A 20819-nucleotide genomic window follows, 5' to 3' on the forward strand; every position below is an offset into this window, starting at 1 on the left:
TGTTTCTAACTCTCTATTCCTCTCCCTTCCTCTCTGTAAAAAATCAATAAAATATATATTTTTTAAAAAGATATTTTACATTAAAAAAACCATTATGAGATTAAAATTAGGTGATATAGAGCCTTTCAGTGTAATTATTAAAAGGACTCAGTACTTGTGGCATGTGTGTTAAAGAATTGACATTACTGTACTTTGTGGCACCTTTAATTTTTTAATTTAAGGAGATGTAAAAATCATATTGATTTTTTTGCTTCACTATTTTCAAAGGTGCATATGGTTTTTCTCATAATGTGGCACCTCTTCAAGGATAGTTAAATTGTTGTTTGAAGGTCATTCTATTGGTGATAAAGGAGACTTTATAGTTAAAAGAACTAAATGATTTCCACCACAGAAAAGTAGTAAATATGGGTCAGGTCTAGCTAGTCAGGCCTTTTATGTCAGTCTCAGTCGACTTGCTACAGTAAGCATAATCCTTCTATAAAAACTCAAGTTCTTGATTTCTGTTTAGCCAAAGTGGAAGAGCGCCTTCATATGACCAGTCAAACTATGGTCAACAAGATTCGTATGGCCAGCAGTCAGGCTATGATCATCATCAAGGTTCATATGATGAGCAGTCAAATTATGACCAGCAGCATGATTCCTATAATCAAAACCAGCAGTCCTACCATTCACAAAGGGAAAATTACAGCCACCACACACAAGGTAAGATATACTAACCTCTTATTTTTTTTCTTTACTTACAGAATTACTTACATATTGAGTTTTGGATTAAAAGACCCAAATAGGAGCCCTAGTCAGTGTGGCTCAGTTGGTTGGAGCATCGTCCCATACACCAAATGGTTGTTAGGTTCAATTCCGGGTCAGGGCACATACCTGGGTTGTAGATTCATTTCCCAGTTGGGTTTTGTATGGAAGGCAACCAATCGATGTTTCTCTATCATGTTGATGTCTCAATCAATCAATCTCTCTCTCTCTCTCTCATCAGTAAGCATGTCCTCAGGTGAGGATTTTAAAAAAAAAAAACCACACCCACAAAACCCAAATAGGATTTCAACTGTAAAAATTTGGAGTGACTGTGACCATATGTTCTCTCTCATGGCTATCAAAATTAGTTTAGATTCCTATTTCTGAGCTGCTTGGAGATTCCCAAATGGTCACATGACTTTTGGATTGCTGATACATTAATTTCCTTTTTGTCTCAGACAACTTTGATCATTTGGCAAATGCTGCTGTTATCAGTTCTTTTGGAAGTGGTAGTATACTTGATTTGGGGAAATTATGATTCTATATTAGCTTTCTCTGACCTCATATTAAAAGGACCAGTCATTCCTTCTTCTTGTTTTCTGATAGCACATTATATATACAACTGATAGCTAGGAATCTGTCCTTGCCAAGAAAAGGCAAAAGTTCAGTTTTAATTTATACGTGGAGAGTTAAACTTTTAAAATATTTTTTAAATTGATCTTTAGAGAGAGAGGAAGGGATAGGGAGAGAGAGAGATAGAAACGTGGATGTGAAAGAAACATCCATTGGCTGCCTTCTGCATGCTATGTACACACTGGGGATCCAGCCCGCAACCTGGACATGTGCCCTGACTGGGAGTCGAACCAGCAACCTCTTGGTGCATGGGTTGACGCTCAATCACTGAGCCACACTGGCTGGGCACACTGAATATCTTTTTCAGTGAACATATGCATTGAATATCTTTTTCAGTGAATGTGTGCACTGAATATCCCTCAGTTTGAAAATCCAGTTATTTCTTGTCCATGCTTAATTTGCATTTAAGTATTTTTGAGGTGAAGAAAGTAATAACTTTTCAGATTTGGGTTATGCTTTTCATCTAATTTATTAGGGTTTTGTACCTAATGTTGTACTTTAACTCAAACTATTCTACATCACCATCACCATTTTGCTGTCTGACTTTAACTGTTTGACACAAATATAATTCCTGAACACATTTAATTCCAGATGGTTTTATGATGACTTGCATTTGAGTTCTGTGCACATATGCCATTTTCCAAAGGACATATAGTGTGACCTAAAGAGCCATTTAAGATTGTTGTGGGAAGTCTGTGTCAGAAATCAGAATAGTTATTTATTTATGTACATATTTTCTTTTTTATAGATGACCGTCGTGATGTGAGTAGGTATGGAGAAGATAATAGAGGATATGGCGGGTCACAGGGAGGAGGTAGAGGGCGTGGGGGATATGACAAGGATGGAAGAGGTCCTATGACAGGATCAAGGTAAGTTTTCAGGTATAAATGTCTACATTTCTTTTCTCTTTCTTTTTTAATTTTAATTTTGGTTGTTACTTAGCTGGTTTAATTCCAGCATATAATGTAATTAAGAGGCTTTAAGGAGGTTATGTTGTAGAGAAGAGGGCAAAAATTCAAAATTTATTTTCAGTCTTAAGATGTTGCATAAATTACCTTAGAATAGGTTTATGTTAGCAGTTAGTTTATATGGTGTATATTAAACACCAGTGGATGAAAGTCCCCTACTATGGAGACCTAACTATGTTTTTCCTGCCAGAGCTTTAGAACCTAAATGTTATAAGATGGCTCTGAGAAATGCAAGCATTTTGTTTGTAAAAAAATAAAGGTAAGTTAATTGTATATTGGAGGGCAGAGAGGCTTTTCCTTAATCTTGAATCCCCTTGGGAAGGGAAAATATTAGGAGGCAATAGCAGAGTATAAAAATGAGGTTGGTAAGGAGAGATTTAATGTAACCAAACCATTTTGTTCCTCTTCTTTAGTAAATAAATATTGAAATAATAAGTGCAAAATCATATACCATTATGTATTTTGTCTAGATTAAAACTGTGGAAAAGGAATGACTTTGTAAATCAGCTTTTCTATCTCCATTGCCAGTATTATCAGGCTTGATATTTACTATGGCATATGTTATGAAAGCTGGTTTTAAAATTGCATTTAAGTTATCTGTAAATTTAGCACTTTGACCATAAAAACAATAATGAAAAAGTAGTTGTCGTTTATTGTCCTCAGATGAGGTGTGTAGGTTATAAATTTGTGTGTAAAATACACAGGCTTAAAAGATAATTTATATTCCTTGGGGATTGAAATTGTCAATGGCTTGTTAACCGACAATAATAATGTATCAGTACTAGTTTACTCTTGTCCTTGTGGGACTGAGCCGGTTGTCTGCCCTGCAGTGACCTGAGAAACACAGCCAGTTATGCATAGCATTGTTACTTCTTCAAGTGAACCAGGAATTTGATCTCACTGACAAAATAAGAATCTAAACATAATTGATAAACTTTTTATAAGACTTGAACATTAAAAGCCTTTTTATTGATAGCCAAGATCAAATTACTAAGGTAAAACAAGTATATTGTATGCCTCTTCATTGTCAAAGAGAGCAGTCAGCCATCATTTGTATATAAATGAACAATGTAAAGTGACACAGGTGCTTACCTAATAGCCTCCCTCCTACCTTAAAAACAGAATTAAAACAATTCCAAACAAGATAACCAGTAGGCATATTTTCCAATTAATATGTTTTGGATAATTGTCTGCCTTGGAATGCTCTATATTTTATAGTACATCACAGGTTTAATTTTCTTCATAAGGAAGCTATAATTATGTCTGAACGATAGAAGAAAAGTCTTTATATAATTTCATCTTGGACTCATTTAAGAATCAGAGCTGAAAGGACCTTGAATGATCCTCCTGATAAAGGAGTGAAGATCCATACCATAACCAACCCAGAAGTCCCGTTTTAAAACACTTTATAACCTATTTGGCAACGTATTTCAGTATAAGTTTTAGTCCATATGCTGAATCAGATATTATGTTCTTGATTTTCATATCTTTTTATTTAGTCTTAGAACCTCTTTAAATGAAATCTTATGCAGGAGCCTACTATATATTAATTAGGTCAAAATGCCAATCTGGTTCATGTCAGAGTAGGAATGGGGGAGGGATCTTGCCCAATATCTGTCTACTCGAGGCAACCCTTCAGCCAATAAATAGAAACCCATATGGAATGTGATAATTATTCTCTGTATTGGGTTGGCAAACTTTTTATGTGAAAGGCCACATAATAATTTAGATTTTGCAGGCCATACGGTTTCTCTTACAGTTACTCAACTCTACCCTTGAAGCATCAAAGCAGCCTTAGACAGTATATAAATGAATAAACATGATTGTGTTCCAATAAAACTTCATTTATGGGAAACTGAAATTTGAAGTTCATATACTTTCATTGTGTCACAGTATCTTGCTCAAAGATGTGCTAAAAACAAAGCTCATTTGTAGGAGTATTTTGAAATCAAATAAAAATGCTCAGTTTTAGGATTTTTTTTACACTTGGTTTTACATGTAAGTACCAAAATACCTAAACATTTGTTGTTAGTCTTCATTAATGCTTGCATTTGTGTTTCTATTCATCTTACTTAAAAATATCAAACTTGAAAATATGATCCTTTTGGGGCTGTGTGAAGGATATCTTGCATTAGTTGGGTTTATATTTGAAGAACCGGGTGAGGGTGGGATGTGGTAAAAGATGGGACGCTCGTAGACTCAGGTTGTATGATTGCTTGACTGGAGGAAGAATTCAGACAAAAAGGAAACTGTCAGTTTCCCATATATGCAAGAGAAATTGTGAAAGTTATAGAGATTATAGGAAACAGTATTTTGCTTTGAAAAAGCAGTTTGCAGCAAAAAGGATTGAATTTATAATTGTCATCTAAAATTGATCACTGACATCTTAGTGGATTCGAAGTTTAAGGCAATAAATTCTCTGTTTTTAACTTCAGGGTTGTGATGAATGCATTACAAAAATGCCAGAACTTTATAGATAACAGTTTTTCATTAGTATGTCATCAAGTTAAAATAACCGTTTCAGGCTTTAATATCTGAGGCCTAAAATAAGTTGTTTTGAATTTTCAGTGTCTTCTTACAAAAGTTTGTGGTGAGCTCTCTTAAAAATGTGCATATGTTCTGGTGAACAATGTTGCTCAATAGAAATATAATGTGTGTCACAAATGTAAGCCACATATGTAATTTTAAATTTCCTAGTAGTCAAAAAAAGGTGAAATTAATAATAAGTTTTATTTAATGTATCCAAAATATTTAATCAGTATAAAAAATAGTGTATATTCTTTTTTGCATACTAAGACTTTGAAATCCATTTTGTGTTTTACATTTAGACTACCTTTCAATTTAGACTATCCCACATTTCAAATGGTCAACAGCTACGTATGACTAGGGAATAATGTATTGGACAGTACAACTCTACAATATAGATTCTTGATAAATGCTGAATCTAGAAAGCTTTTTAAAAAAAAATTTTTTTTTTTACAGAGAGGAAGGGAGAGGGATAGAGAGTTAGAAACATTGATGAGAGAGAAACATCGATCAGCTGCCTCCTGCACACTCCCCACTGGGGATGTGCCCACAACCAAGGTACATGCCCTTGACCGGAATTGAATCAGGGATCCTTGAGTCCGAAGGCCGATGCTCTATCCACTGAGCCAAACCGGTTAGGGCTAGAAAGCTTTTTTAAACACACATATAAAACATGGGAGGAGATGAAACAAATATGGCTACTGTTGAGAATGCTATTTACATTCGTTGAGTCATTTATATTTGGAATTAATGTTTGAGTTCTTTGTAGCTCAGATATTATATTTTGGCTTTACTAGTATGAAAACTCAAGCACAGTATAGTTTGTTTGTTTTTAAATTAATCTTTTTCCAGTCTTAGCCAAATCCCTTTTTCTCTCTTGATACTGAATTTTCTGGGAATAAAGATTCCTGCATTGTTCTTTTACTCTTGGCAGTTTTGGCCCTTGAATAGATATATTTAGATATTTTTAAATTAAAGATTGGGAATAAAGATTCTGTCAAAGAACTTTTTTCTTCTTGATAAGTACCTGAAATTAAATCTATCTTTTCTAAGCTCTACCTTAGGGTAGGCTGCTCGTTGTGATTTAAACTTGGGACAACCATTCCTGCATTTGAGTCACGTGTATTCAGTTGGCCTGGTCGTCTTGGCTCAGTGGTTGAGCATCGACCTATGAATCCTGAGGTCATGGTTTGATTCCCGGTAAGGGCACATGCCCGGGTTGCAGGCTCATTCCCATCGTCATTGATGTTTCTATCTCTCTCCCTCTCCCTTCCTCTATGAGATCAATACAAATATATTTTTTTAAAAAAGTATTCAGTTGGTTTCCTCATGCAGGGGGCATTCAGCTGTAACTTTGAGTATAAATACCTCTACTGCTTCACCTTAAAATGTTCTTTCTTTAGGAATTTTTTATGTGCACAAATTTGCTTCCTTTTCAGGGAGGAAAACAAATTTGTTGTGGCAAAGTCTTGATTCATAGATGTTTACATATGTTTATGTCTTAGTTTGCTGGCGAGGCCTTAACTTATATGGAAAAGGGACTTGTAACTTTACTGCAGGTTTGAAAGAAAGATTCTTAACCATAAGCCGATCTTCTGTTAAATATTTAATAGTGAGTACTGCTTGAGGTTTATTTACTGTATTTAATATAAGAAATTTCTTATAAGAGATTATAATGTAACTAGCAAATATGGAATTTTCAAATAAGAGAAAAATCATTGAAACATTTGAAGTTGGAAGAAAACTTTTTTAGATTATCTAAACCAGTGCTTCTCAAACTTTAATGTATGTATTAATTTATTGGGGGTCTTATTAAAATGCAGATTCTGATCATTAGGTCTAGGGTGAGGCCCAAGATATGCTCTTCCGAGACTTAGGCAGGCTCAGTTTATGCTGTTGTTCTATGGATGGCCCTTTGAGTAGCTAGGATAGAGACCCTTATTTGTAAAGGAAGATTCTGAAGCCGAGGGAAAATTAGTGTTGTCCAAATTTTCAAGATTGATTAGTGATAGTTAAGACTATCCCCTGGCCGGTGTGGCTCAGTTGGTTGAGTGTCGTCCCATGCAGTAAGAGGTAGCAGGTTTGATGCCCTGTCAGGGCACATGTCCCGGTTTGATCCCAGTAGGGATTGTGCAGGAGGCAGCTGATTGATGTTTCTCTCCCATTATTGATGTTTCTATCTCTTTCCCTCCCCCCTTTTCTCTCTAAATCAATAAAAACATTTAAAAAAAAAAAGACTGTACCCTGAATCTTAGTTTGAAGACTAGTACTTTTGCAAATGCGCTAATTGTTTCCGTATTTATGGATATATGTTGAAATCTTCAGCTGCTATATTTTCTAAGGAAATGCTCAGTAAAGATGACTTACATTAAAATGCCACTCACTATATGAGGGAATAGGAAATTATAAACCTATTCAAATGTCATTTGTTTTATATCCCTTTTATTTTGCAGTGGTATGTCCTTTTAAAAAGTTGTTGAAAGTTATATTGCTGGCCATAATATAAATTGTAGGAATTAGCTGATATATGAAATTACATGTTATCTTTTGGCCACATAAACAATTTGGTACTCAGTTAAGATGACAGCAAAATAATTAAGGGTATTTCTTTCAGTATTTACTTGTGAAAATTGCCTATTTAAAAAAATCTACTTTATCCTGGAACTTTAACTCCCTCACATAGGAATATGAACTAAAATAAACATTTTCATTGATTCTTTTCTCTTCATTTTTTGGAATGCTAATGATCATCTTTGAAGAAACCTGAGATATTTTGGTTTCTAATAAGATTTTTAGCAGTTTAAAACTCTTTGGCTTCCCTTTCTTAAAGTGTTAAGCAGTGGCCCTGGCTGATATGGCTCAGTTGGTTGAGTGCCTTCCCGTTCACTGAATGGTCACCAGTTTAATTCCCAGTCAGGGTACATGCCCAGGTTGTGGGCTCAGTCCCCGGTGTGTATAGGAGGCAATCGATCGCTTCCTGACTGGGAATCGAGCAGGCAACCTTCAAGTGCAAGGGACTACGCTCAATCAATTGAGCCACTCTGACCAGGCAATTACAAAAAAAAGTTAAGCAGTGATATACAGGTTATTTAGAAGTGTAGCGAGGGCTTAGGTACTGTTCTGAAAGAGAGGTCTTGGAGACTCAATAGGAAACTATGTATATGAAGGACCTGAGCTTCATATTTCTACATAGCCTTGAAATAGCCTTATTTTCCTTTTAGGCTTCCTGAAAATCAAATAGAATAAATAGCATATTAATATGTATGTATCTAAGCTGATTGCAAGAGGTAATTTTTTTATATCAAGTTAGAATAGATTAATGATAAAGGAAGAATACCTTTCTCATAATTTAGTCAGAGTGGTTTTTCTCTGGATGGCATAAAAAAGCCATCTAGAGGGCATGGTTATCCCCAGAGAGGCTTTTTTAGCAGTGAAGAGACATTAGTATATTGGATTAGTTTCTTGGGTTACAGTGGAAGATTAGTAGTAGTAGTAGAAGTTAGGTATCACCATCTGAAAACTTTGTTTTAATTTCCATTTCAGCACTTGAATCTTAGAGGATTACTTAATTCAGTCAAGAGAAACAAGCTTTCAGTGTATGGGTGTTTAGGGTTTCTTGATAAGATAGATCTTAGATTCTTACATAAAGTTGTGCACACAAGGACCATTGACTTATCTGACAGTGGAAATTTGCCAAATAAGTCCTTTTCTTGTGGGAAGTTGCAGTATTAGAGTGTATTGCATTCTGTCTGATACAGTCTACCAAATAGTGTACAGAACATTTAACAACATGAACCTCAGTAGTTCTGATGTGAAGAGATCCTAGTACATTATAGTGGGTATGGAGTAAGTGGGCAATTTTAAGTTAAGCCTTTTTTAGTGCTCATTTTATCACCTTTTAGAATGATTTGCAGTTTTAAGACTGCTTTCATTCAGGCTTACTTTCATGTATATTTATACCTCACTTATTTTTTAAATCATTTTTTATTTTTCAATTAACTTGATATACAGTATTAATTTCAGGTGTACAACTCAGTGATTAGACATTATATAACTTACTAAACGATTATTCTGATAAATCTCTTATTCATCTGACACCATCCATAGTTTTCAGAATATTACTACCTTCCCCTTTTTCTTCATCTCATAAAACCTACTATTTTGCATCACAATAAAATATACTAAAGTTTTTATCTCTCCTACTCTGTCAAAATCTTAACCTTGCTTTATGTTGTTGTTCTATTTTGTATCTCCTTGGAAAGATTGTTTCTCTGGCATTCTTCATGCTGTGCCTCCAGCTTTAAGTTATGATTTGAATAGTATCCCTTTGGCTTGGGGTTGGGAAGACTTTAAATAAGTATTTTATAGATATGTTCTGTAATACACTTGAAAAGACACGCTTGTGGAAATAGATCATTGGGAAAACACTTAGGTAAAAACAACATTTTGAAGTTTATGAAGTGGAATTTACTGGAAAGTTAGAGATGCTACTGTTTTCCTAGGTGCTCTACTTGTGACAGTTAAGTGTAGATTGAGCCCAGGGCTCAGCACATTAGAGACTTAAGGAAGAAATCATTTCTTCAATTTTTCCTCTGCAGTGGTGGTGACCGCGGTGGCTTCAAAAATTTTGGTGGTAAGTGCTGAGTATCCCAAAATGTTTCAGTGGAAATGCTATATAAATCTAAAAGCCACCAATATCTCACAGATGCAGTCTAAGCCCTTTCTTACTCGGTTGAGGCTGGTGTGTGTTGTGTGCTTTAAAAAAATAGATTCTCTATATATACATGTATATATATCAAAGAAAACATTAAAAAGCCAAAGTTGATCTCAGTCCAATGGATTTCTACACAGTGAATTTGCATGAAAGAGTCTGTGGTGACCAATGAATAAGACCTTCACTGGATTTTGAACTTACATTTTTTAAATAAAGGTAGCTGACATGGTGTTTTTAAATTACTAGGGTTTTCTAATCAGCCTTCACAACCAGAGCTTAATAAAAGTGATATTAGCATAATGCAAAAGTTGCAGGTATTGTTTGGGACATATTGACATTCATCTTGATTTCTTAAACTTTTAATAAAACTTATATATTTACTTTGTAAATCTGTGATGGTTGACTTGTTTCAAGGATTTTGGAAGTATTTACTTTTCTTATTATTTCTGTTTTATAATAGTTTCTAATGAGTTGTCTTAAATAGCTTTTCTTTTCTTTTTCTTTTCTTTTTCTTAGGTCACAGGGATTATGGACCCAGGCCAGATGCTGGTAAGGTTTATGGTAGTTTATAACTTTGCCTTTAAAAGAATGTTAATTTTCCACTTTATTCAAGGGAAAGGTGTGTTTGGAGGACTTAGTGCAGGAGAAAGATTTAATTTGATAGTGCTGCCAGAACTGGGGAGCTTTACTTCTAAAGACATACCAGAAAGAAAAATTTAGGGAGATTGATTGGAAAGTTTGCTGCAAAAAATTGTGTTTATGCTTTCCCATGTTTTGCTTTTTCTTTTGTGAAAAAATATTTGATTTTGTACTGCTAAATGTTCCCCCATTCTTTTTTTTAATCACTACAAATCAGATTTGAGAGAATTGGTATCATTAGAAGTAGAAAAGCTTTGCTTATGAAACTATAACATTGGATTGGTAGTCTCCTTAGTGGGCCTAAGAAACCTGAATTCATACATGAGAGAATTGTCTTCTGGGCACGAGTCACTAATTTCATGTGGCTTTTTATTTTTAAATGAAATTCAAGGCTACATGGAGCCTTTTGAAAGTTATGATTTAAATTATATTCATTGATTGATTTTTAGAGAGAGAGAGAAACATTGATTTGTTGTTCCACTTATTTATGCATTCATTTGTTGTTTCTGTATGTGCCCCGACCAGGGATTAAACCTATACCCTGGCATATTGGGATGATGCTCTAACCAACCGAGCTACCTGGCCAGGGCTGAAAGTTACGATTTAGAGATTTAAAATCTTTGAGACAAAAAATTTTAATATATATTGAAATCAGAACTTTTGTTTTTATTAAGATGCCAAAGTATTCTATATGGATTGCAATTTCTGAATTATCCCTTGATGGACTGAATTTTTTACATCTTTCTTACTTTGTTGTACTAATCCAAAAGTGTGCGTGTAAGGTAAGGTGTGTGTCAAGGTGCCCCTACCCTCTGGTATATACAAAGCTTTTTGCAGTGGATGGGGAAACCACCAATTCTGCCTAGCTTGCTTGGAAGTCCAAAGTGCTAGATTTGGGGACTTTTCTACTAGAGATCCTTAAAAGTATTGATTAGCCATAACGAAGTAAAGCTCTTCAAAGAAAGGAGTGTAAATTTATAAATTTTCTTCATCTCTTCATGAGCTTTATTTAGTCCTGTATCCGAACCTAAAAAGTCAGATTTGTAAGATCTCTCTTAATTGGTGTTATGTATTTTACATAGTGTGGACTTGATCCACTTTACCTTAAGTTTAGTTGTAAGATTTGGCCAAATAATGATTGTGACCACTTTGTATGTTTTACATCAGATTTTTCTTACATTGATCCTTTCTCCTTTTGGTCATAGAAACAGTTGAATATTGGACAATAAATTATTGTTCTTGACTACTAAGCAGGATGTAGTAAAACCAAGGACTATGTAAAATTAACCATAATTTTTTTTCTCTTAGATTCAGAATCTGATAATTCAGATAACAACACAATCTTTGTGCAAGGACTTGGGGAGGGTGTGTCTACAGATCAAGTGGGGGAGTTCTTTAAACAGATAGGAATTATCAAGGTGAGTGAGAAGTATGGCTTATGTTAAAAATCTCACAGTCATTAACATATTCTGGTTAAGATACATAGATTACATAATAAGCCTATACTCTGGTAAGGCTTGGCTCTTTTTTTAAATAAAATTTTTATTTAGTGAATTTAGAGAGAGAGGGAGAGAAACATCGCTTTGTTGTTCCATTTATTTATGATAATACTGGTTGATTCTTGTATGTGCTCCAACTAGCGATTGAACCTGAAACCTTGGTGTATCGGACGACGCTCTAACCAGTTGAGATTGAGCTACCCACCCAGGGCCAGGGCCAGGGCTAGCCTTGTCTCTTAGAATTCATTGATGTACGTGCTCACCGTTGTCTGCAGGCATTTGCTAAATACATGAAGATTTTATTTCTTGCTTGTGTTTACCTTTCCACGGCCTTTCACAGCTTTAGCTTTTAATAATAGGGCTCTAAAAATAGTCTCTGGCCCAGCAGGTGTGCCTGAGTGGTGAGCATCGACCCACCCATCAAGAGATCACTGGTGTGATTCCCTGTCAGAGCACATGCCCAGGTTGTGGGCTTGATCCCAGTAGGGGGCATTCAGGAGGCAGCAGATTGATGATGTTCCTCTCTCATCATTGTTTCTATCTCTCTATTCTTCTCTCCCCCTTTCTCTCTAAAATCAATAAAAGCATATTTTAAAAAAGTAAAATAAAAAATAAAATAGAAAGTCTGACTAGCACCTAAAATTGTGAGAACCAAATGAGATTGTGAGAACATTTTATAGATTCTGAAATACAAATAAATGCAAACTCAAGTTGTTATAAAACATTTTTTTTATATGTTTTATTGATTTTTCACAGAGAGGAAGGGAGAGAGAGAGAGAGTTAGAAACATCGATGAGAGAGAAACATCGATCAGCTGCCTCCTGCACATCTCCCACTGGGGATATGCCCGCAACCAAGGTACATGCCCTTGACCGGAATCGAACCTGGGACCTTTCAGTCCGCAGGCCGACGCTCTATCCACTGAGCCAAACCGGTCAGGGCTATAAAACATTTTTACTTTGATATTTCATGTCTGTGATATATAGTAGCCCAATATATAATGCTTTATTTTATAACTTTATTGTTTATTGTTTACTTCAGTTGTATGCTATTTGTTTCATGCAAATATTTTCATCTCTCAGCTAGAAAGCATCTGTTAGAGCAGTGTTAGTAAATTGTAGCATTTGCTTGAAATCAGTTGGTAATTTAGTTGTCTTGTTTTGCTGTCTGTGGGATAACTTATTATTTTTCCCTCTTTGGAAGTTAAAACTTCTGAAGAAATTAATTACACATGAAATATGTAAAAAATTCACAATTCTGGTTAAGTGAAAATTCTCCTTTGTCTTCCACTCCCATCCTAGCTAAATCTGGTTTGTAATCTTAGTGGTAATGTATTGATTTGCTTAGTGAACATTATTCCTGGTCTTTCTAATTTGTTTTACAAGGTATACATTTATATGAAGCAATAATTACTTTTTTGGGGGTGGGGGGGTTAAAGAAATTATACATAGATAAAACAGTATACTATGTATTATTTTTAGTTTGGTTTTCACTTAATGTGTGTTAGAGTATTATCTTTTTTACAAGTAGAGATAACTTCATTTTTATAAAAGATACATAGTATTTTGTGAGCTTTAGTCTTATTTCTGAATCTAAAGAGTGAGGTGTATGAATTCCTTAAAAATAATAAATTATATGGTTCCTGATCACTTTTTCTTAAAATACTAACACCAACTTGTTTGTTCCTCAGACCAATAAGAAGACTGGAAAACCAATGATAAATCTGTATACAGACAAGGACACAGGGAAGCCAAAAGGGGAGGCGACAGTGTCATTTGATGACCCTCCTTCAGCTAAGGCAGCCATTGACTGGTTTGATGGTATACCTCATTCATATAATTTCAACATGCTGTTTGGATAAATGTTTCCTAGTGTTGAAGTCAAAATATGTTCTGGTAGACAGTGGTTACTTTCCTGTTTACTTTTTTTTTTTTTTAATATATATATAGTTAGAACCATCAATGAGAGAGAAACATCGATCAGCTGCCTCCTGCACACTCCCCACTGGGTATGTGCCCGCAACCAAGGTACATGCCCTTGACCAGAATCGAACCTGGGACCCTTCAGTCCACAGGCTGACGCTCTATCCACTGAGCCAAACCGGTTAGGGCTTTTAATAGATTTTTACTGATTTCAGAGAGGAAGGGAGAGGGAGAGAGAGATAGACACATCAATGATGAGTGAATCATTGATCGGCTGCCTCCTGCACGCTCCCTACTGGGAATCAAGCCTGCAACCTGGGCATGTGCCATTGACCAGAATCGAACCTCGGATGCTTCAGTCGACAGGCTGATGCTCTATCCACTGAGCCAAACCGGCCAGGGCTTCCTGTTTACTTTTATAGCTAATTTTATTTATTAAGAATACAGGCCAGATATTTTACATATCCTTAGAAATGAGATGAGCTTTCTCCTTGTTTTTGTCTAGATTCTATATTCTAGAAATATATCTATGATATATTTCCTTATATCATGCCTTAAGCTTTGAGGCCACCCTGTTATAGATGTAGAGGGTTGGCCTGGTTGACCTTACATTCTTTTAAAATTTAGATTAATTTTCTTTCAAATACAAGGTTAATTAATGCATACTTAGAAGGAATAATAAGACTTTTTCCCACTGAAAATAAACTATGGAAAGTAGAAGAAAGCAACCATAGTTCTGATAACTGCTAATAATATTTCTTACTAACTTTCCAGTTTTTTAAAATGTAGTTTAAAAATAGTTTTTTTTTTCTGTTTGTTTTTTTTAAAATATATTTTATTGATTTTTTACAGAGAGGAAGGGAGAGGGATAGAGAGTGAGAAACATCGATGAGAGAGAAACATCGATCAGCTGCCTCCTGCACATCTACTGGGGATGTGCCCGCAACCCAGGTACATGCCCTTGACTGGAATCGAACCCGGGACCTTTCAGTCCGCAGGCCGACGCTCTATCCACTGAGCCAAACCGGTTTCGGCTAAAAATAGTTTATCATTATATTACACATGTAATTTTGTCTCATGTTCTTTTGTGGTGGGGGGGGCATGTAAAGTTTTGTAATTGGAAAACAAATATACAAATTGGAATGGATTAGAGGCAAATTGTGCCATAAACAGATTTTAAGTGGCTAAACAAAGTTTAAAAAGCAAGTAACAATGAAAGAAAGTGTTTCTGGCCCTAACCGGTTTGGCTCAGTGGATAGAGCGTTGGCCTGCGGACTGAAGGGTCCCAGGTTTGATTCCGGTCAAGGGCATGTACCTTGGTTGCAGGCACATCTCCAGTGGGGGGTGTGCAGGAGGTGGCTGATCGATGTTTCTCTCTCACCGATGTTTCTAACTCTCTATTCCTTTCCTTTCCTCTCTATAAAAAAATCAATAAAATATATTAAAAAAAAGAAAAATGTTTCTGGTACAGGATTAGCAGTGCAAAAAAATAGTGTCTGAGTACCTGGATAATACACCTGTTTTTCAGTTGTGCAACTTTTAGGTACATATTGTTGACTGTCCATAGTCCACACAGAGTTGTAACTCCATGCTTCAACAACGTGCTGACAGTTCCTAAAGAAAACTACTTTAAAAAAGGCATAACGCCCTGACCGGTTTGGCTCAGTGGATAGAGTGTTGGCCTGCATACTCAAGGGTCCCGGGTTCGATTCCTGTCAAGGGCATGTACCTTGGTTGCGGGCACATACCCAGTGGGGAGTGTGCAGGAGGCAGCTGATCGATGTTTCTCTCTCATCGATGTTTCTAACTCTCTATCCCTGTCCCTTCCTCTCTGTAAAAAATCAATAAAATATATTAAAAAAAAAAAAAAAGGCATAACACCCTAGTTGGTTTGGCTCAGTGGATAGAGTGTTGTTGGCCTGGGGACTGTAGGGTCCTGGGTTCGATTCCAGTCAAGGGCACGTGCCCGGGTTGCAGGCTCGATCCTCCCCACTCCCGACCTCCCTGACCCCCACTAGGGGGTGTACAGGAGGCAGCCAATCAATGATTCTCTCTCATCATCGATGTTTCTATGTCCCTCTCCCTTTCCCTTCCTCTCTGAAATCAATAAAAATACATTAAAAAAAAAAGGCATAACCCAGATCCCCTCATTTGATCAACTCCATCTAAGTTTAGATGTGCAGAAGGACTTAGATATATCCAGAGTAAGCCCTTTAATCAGTTTTCTAAAATAAGGTTTCAGGACAGTGATAGTAAAATAAGGGAAGAAAACATGGAGGAATGAAGTCCTAATTACTATACATGCATATTTTTTTTTTAAAATATATTTTATTGATTTTTTACAGAGAGGAAGGGAGAGAGATAGAGAGTCAGAAACATCGATGAGAGAGAAACATCGATCAGCTGCCTCCTGCACATCTCCCATTGGGGATGTGCCCGCAACCCAGGTACATGCCCTTGACCGGAATCGAACCCGGGACCTTTCAGTCCGCAGGCCGACGCTCTATCCACTGAGCCAAACTGGTTTCGGCCATGCATATTTTTTTGACAGTAGGGGAAACCTTTTACAGATTAGTTACAAGAAAAGGCAAATAAATAGTTTTGTACAAGAAATTCAACACGTTCTGTATAATGCCTTCACTCTGCTGTCATCATTTGTACAAACTTATAGTTTACTTGACCATCACTATCAATCGCTGCTCCCCTGATCAATTCATCAACTTTAACTGCTAACTTCTCTCCAAGGTTTGTCATCACATGACAAAGCTCTGCTGCTAATACAGCCATTGTCATCTTTATCAAACACATGGAACTCTTCTCTAATCTTCACTGTCTGTGTCTTTCATTTTTCTTGCCATCATTGTCAGAAATTCTGGGAAGTCAGTTGTGCCATTACCATCAGCATCCACTTCATTAATCATGTCCTGTAACTCTGCTTTTGTGAGATTCTGCCCAAGAGGCCTCATTACAGTTCCCAATTTCTTTATTATAGTTCAATCACATTGTGTCAAATAGTGAAAAAGCTTCTTTGAATTCTGCAATCTGCTCCTCAGTCAATTGGTCAGCCATGCTGCAAGCGCTCTGATCTCCAAGATGCCACCACACAACCACTCAGTGCGCCTGCTCTACTCGGACTTCATGTTTTTTTCACTTAACATTTTTTTTTTAAATATATTTTATTGATTTTTTACAGAGAGGAAGTGAGAGGGATAGAGAGTTAGAAACATCGATGAGAGAGAAACATCGATCAGCTGCCTCCTGCACATCTCCTACTGGGGATGTGCCCGCAACCCAGGTACATGCCCTTGACCGGAATCGAACCTGGGACCTTTCAGTCCGCAGGCCGACGCTCTATCCACTGAGCCAAACCAGTTTCGGCTTCACTTAACATTTTAACATAGTCATTTCCTCATGTTGTTATAGATTCACCTGTGTTTTTCAAAACATAATTTTACTTCTTTCAAGATGAGATTGTGATACCCTATGTCTTCTTACCTCCATATTCTTTATGTTTCTGTACTAATTCATCAGGCCCCCAACACCTTGCTCTTGAAGGCTGGGTCCATTTTACCTCACTTCTGCTTTTTTATAGTTTCTGTGAATCATAAAGCAATTTCTTTTGCTCAATATGTTTAAAAATTATTGTGCCATTTGCCCACAGGGTCTATGAGCCTCTTAAATTGTAACTCTATAGTTCATCTCTTACCAGGTCTTTTTACAGCTTTAAAAATACTGATCCTTGAATTGCTTCCTATGTCAAAGTGCATGTCATGCCATCTGACATTGTGGAAAATTGAATAGGGCTTTGTTCAGGGAGCCAAGGCTCTTGGATTTAAAGCCATTTTATGAATCCTTGGGCATCTTTTCTTTACATGTCAGTTCTCTTATTTAATATAAAGTAAAAATATTAATTTCTGTCTTTAAGGCCTAGGGCAGCAGAATTTGTGTATAGTGCATGTATGTAAGTAATCACATATGCACACATTTTTAAAGATATTACTTGCATATGGTAAAAAAAAGTCACAGTACCAAGAGTATATAGTAAAAAATGAGTTTCCTTTCTACCTTTGACTACCCCTTCCCCCATCAGTGGTCTCTTGTCCCCTATTGAAACTGAAGTAAAATAGGCAGTGTATGTACAAGCATATGTGTACATATATAAGTACATGTGCACACTTATGCGTGTGTGGGTACGCACACACACATTCCCTTTAAAAAACAAATAGCAAACTACACAATGCTCATGTAAAAATAGATTTTTATTTTATTTTTTTGCTTAGTAATAAATGACTCTCCCAGTGACAGATCTGCTCTATTCAATAGATATGTCACGTCTTAGCACTGTTACCTTGATTGTTTGGGAATACTAGTGTATTTGAATTTCTGTGAGGACATGTCACTTATTCCTCTGAAATTGAAATTACCCAAGATAGTTTACAGTTGTTGAGAAATGCAGATATAGAGTAGCATTTCTTCAAAACCATTTTCTTTCTTAGGGAAAGAATTTCATGGCAACATCATTAAAGTGTCCTTTGCTACCAGAAGACCTGAATTTATGAGGGGAGGTGGAAGTGGAGGTGGACGGCGAGGTAAGATACTTGTTGCTTACTGGCCTGGATATTGTACAAAGGATTTGAATTTGAGTGTATGTTCTGTCCCTGTTCTGAGAACTTGCTACACCTCTTTCTCGCCCTTGGTCTTTTTCCTTCTGTTTTAACGTGAGAGTGGATACTAAATAGGAGATTAGGTAAATAAGATGTCATATAGTACCTAAGAGAATAGTGGGAGAAGGTTGTAAATATCCCTTTGGAAAGTTGTATAGCAGTTTGTTATTCACCCTGAAATCAGGAGGCAATCATTTAAATGACACTAATTAGGTACTTAATTTGACCAGTTTGTAAATCCCTGATACAGTTACTGCCAGCTTGTTATTTCTGCTGGGTCTAATTCCTTAAATTTGGAATATGTCTTTTCACTTAACCTTTCTCACTGAGATTCTCAAACTAAGGAGGGTATTATAGAAAAGTTTTTAAGTGCATTATTGACACTATAAAGCAGTGATGGCGAACCTTTTGAGCTCGGCGTGTCAGCATTTTGAAAAACCCTAACTTAACTCTGGTGCCGTGTCACATATAGAAATTTTTTGATATTTGCAACCATAGTAAAACAAAGACTTATATTTTTGATATTTATTTTATATATTCAAATGCCATTTAACAAAGAAAAATCAACCAAAAAAATGAGTTCGCGTGTCACCTCTGACACACATGTCATAGGTTCGCCATCACTGCTATAAAGTGTGCAAGAGGTCTTTCTCACGTTTCCTGCACTTACTACATAAAGCCCCAATTTAAAGAATCATGGAGGCCTCCCACAAAGGTGTGGGGGCTATCCAGTTCATGGTAGGCACTTGCTATTAGTTCTTTCATCTGGTGCTTTTTCTCTGCTTAGTTAAGGTCTGCAGCTGATTTTTCTCTCTTCCTCCCCTATATTCCTCAGGCCGTGGAGGATATAGAGGCCGTGGAGGCTTTCAGGGGAGAGGTGGAGACCCCAAAAGTGGGGACTGGGTTTGCCCTAATCCGTAAGTATTCCATTTACTTTGGTAGGAGTAGAAGTTGGGATTGAGGTTGGAAGCTGCAAGTGGGGGTTCTGAATCCATTGGAAGCTATTGAGCCTTTTATTTTCCTTCCTCCTCAGGTCATGTGGAAATATGAACTTTGCTCGAAGGAACTCCTGCAATCAGTGCAATGAGCCCAGACCAGAGGACTCTCGTCCCTCAGGAGGAGGTAGGTTAGCTCTTTGGGTCAGCCTTATTAGCATCTACATGGTGTTTGTCTTCTGACTAGCACTAAAGAAGCTTTACATTATTTTGCTGACCTCACTGGTTTTTATTTCTGCCTTACAGATTTCCGGGGAAGAGGCTACGGTGGAGAGAGGGGCTATAGAGGTCGTGGGGGCAGAGGTGGAGACCGTGGTGGCTATGGTGGAGACAGAAGTGGGGGTGGCTATGGAGGAGACAGAAGTGGGGGTGGCTATGGAGGAGATAGAAGTGGGGGTAGTTATGGTGGGGACAGAGGAGGTGGCTATGATCGAGGCGGCTATGGAGGAGACCGAGGCGGCTATGGAGGAGATCGAGGCGGCTACGGTGGGGACCGAGGCGGCTACGGTGGTGACCGTGGAGGCTACGGTGGGGACCGAGGAGGCTATGGTGGGGACCGAGGAGGCTATGGTGGAGACCGAAGTGGGGGGGGCTACGGAGGAGACCGTGGTTGTGGCGGTGGCTATGGTGGAGACCGAAGTGGAGGCTATGGAGGAGATCGGAGTGGTGGCAGCTACTATGGAGGACGAGGTGGCTATGGAGGCAAAATGGGAGGAAGGTGAGTGTTAGAACATAGTTTTTATCTCACTGCTCCTAGGTTTTAAGGAGGTTTATTGTCCAGTGTTTTGGAACTTGAATTTCATTGTTTTGGAAGTTCTTACTCATAATTCCTTATATCTGTATGTGTATGTATGTATTATTCATTCCCATAGTTAAAGTAATTGAGATTGAGTGGTATTTTGAAACTGTGTAAATCAGGAATTCTTAATCTCAGTGGTGGGGGTGTGCTTTTTCAAATCATGTGTGCTATATATACCCTGCAGTTGTTTTTCTGGCATTTCTGGTAATACCTTTTCCAGATGAAAATCACTGATGGCACTGCTGGGTGTGTGTTGCATACTGCACAATGAATGGTGTAGAGGCAGAAAAAATGGAATGACCAGTGATACTAAATGACTTCAGTTATTATAAGCATTTGTATGCCAGAGGGAGTATAGGTAGTGAGATTTAGTATAGCATGTGGTTAAGAGCACAAATTTTAGAGACATTATGACTGCTTGGGTTCAAGTCTTGTCTCCACTACTTTCTAGCTATGTGACCTTAGGCAAGTTACTTAACCCTGTGGAGCATTAGTACTCTGATGTGTACAGTGGGGCTAATAATACTTCCTTCATGGATTTAGATTAACTGTTGTAACAGTTGCTGGCCCATAGTAAGTACTGTGTAATTGTTTGCTATTAGTAATTATCATCTATTGAATACTTCTTACTGTATGGCAAATCCTATAAAAGTGTCTGTATATACAGGGTGGGAAAAGGTAGATTTACAGTTGTGAAACAGTTTATTCTTTTTTAA

The 20819-nt window shown here is 37.0% G+C and overlaps 1 protein-coding gene and 1 pseudogene across 4 annotated transcripts in view; one reads left to right on the plus strand and one right to left on the minus strand.

Moving 5' to 3' along the window:
- The window catches only part of TAF15 (TAF15 RNA polymerase II, TATA box binding protein (TBP)-associated factor, 68kDa), a 38090-nt gene that overhangs the window by 14196 nt on the left and 3075 nt on the right, over positions 1-20819 (plus strand). Inside the window, exons 6-15 of one of the 4 annotated variants that reach the window (XM_014534760.1) lie at positions 509-702; positions 2126-2246; positions 9470-9504; positions 10102-10134; positions 11533-11642; positions 13414-13543; positions 18142-18234; positions 19145-19226; positions 19343-19431; positions 19551-19994. In XM_014534760.1, coding sequence (XP_014390246.1) covers positions 509-702; positions 2126-2246; positions 9470-9504; positions 10102-10134; positions 11533-11642; positions 13414-13543; positions 18142-18234; positions 19145-19226; positions 19343-19431; positions 19551-19994 — 1331 coding nt within the window. Of the gene's footprint in view, positions 1-508; positions 703-2125; positions 2247-9469; positions 9505-10101; positions 10135-11532; positions 11643-13413; positions 13544-18141; positions 18235-19144; positions 19227-19342; positions 19432-19550; positions 20023-20819 lie in introns of all 4 variants that reach the window. The other 3 variants (XM_014534761.1, XM_014534763.1, XM_014534762.1) reach the window with 3 other exon arrangements.
- LOC102244781 lies at positions 16210-16787 on the minus strand (annotated as a pseudogene).

This window comes from Myotis brandtii, unplaced genomic scaffold (assembly GCF_000412655.1).
Source record: "Myotis brandtii unplaced genomic scaffold, ASM41265v1 scaffold1327, whole genome shotgun sequence".
Lineage (NCBI taxonomy): Eukaryota > Metazoa > Chordata > Mammalia > Chiroptera > Vespertilionidae > Myotis > Myotis brandtii.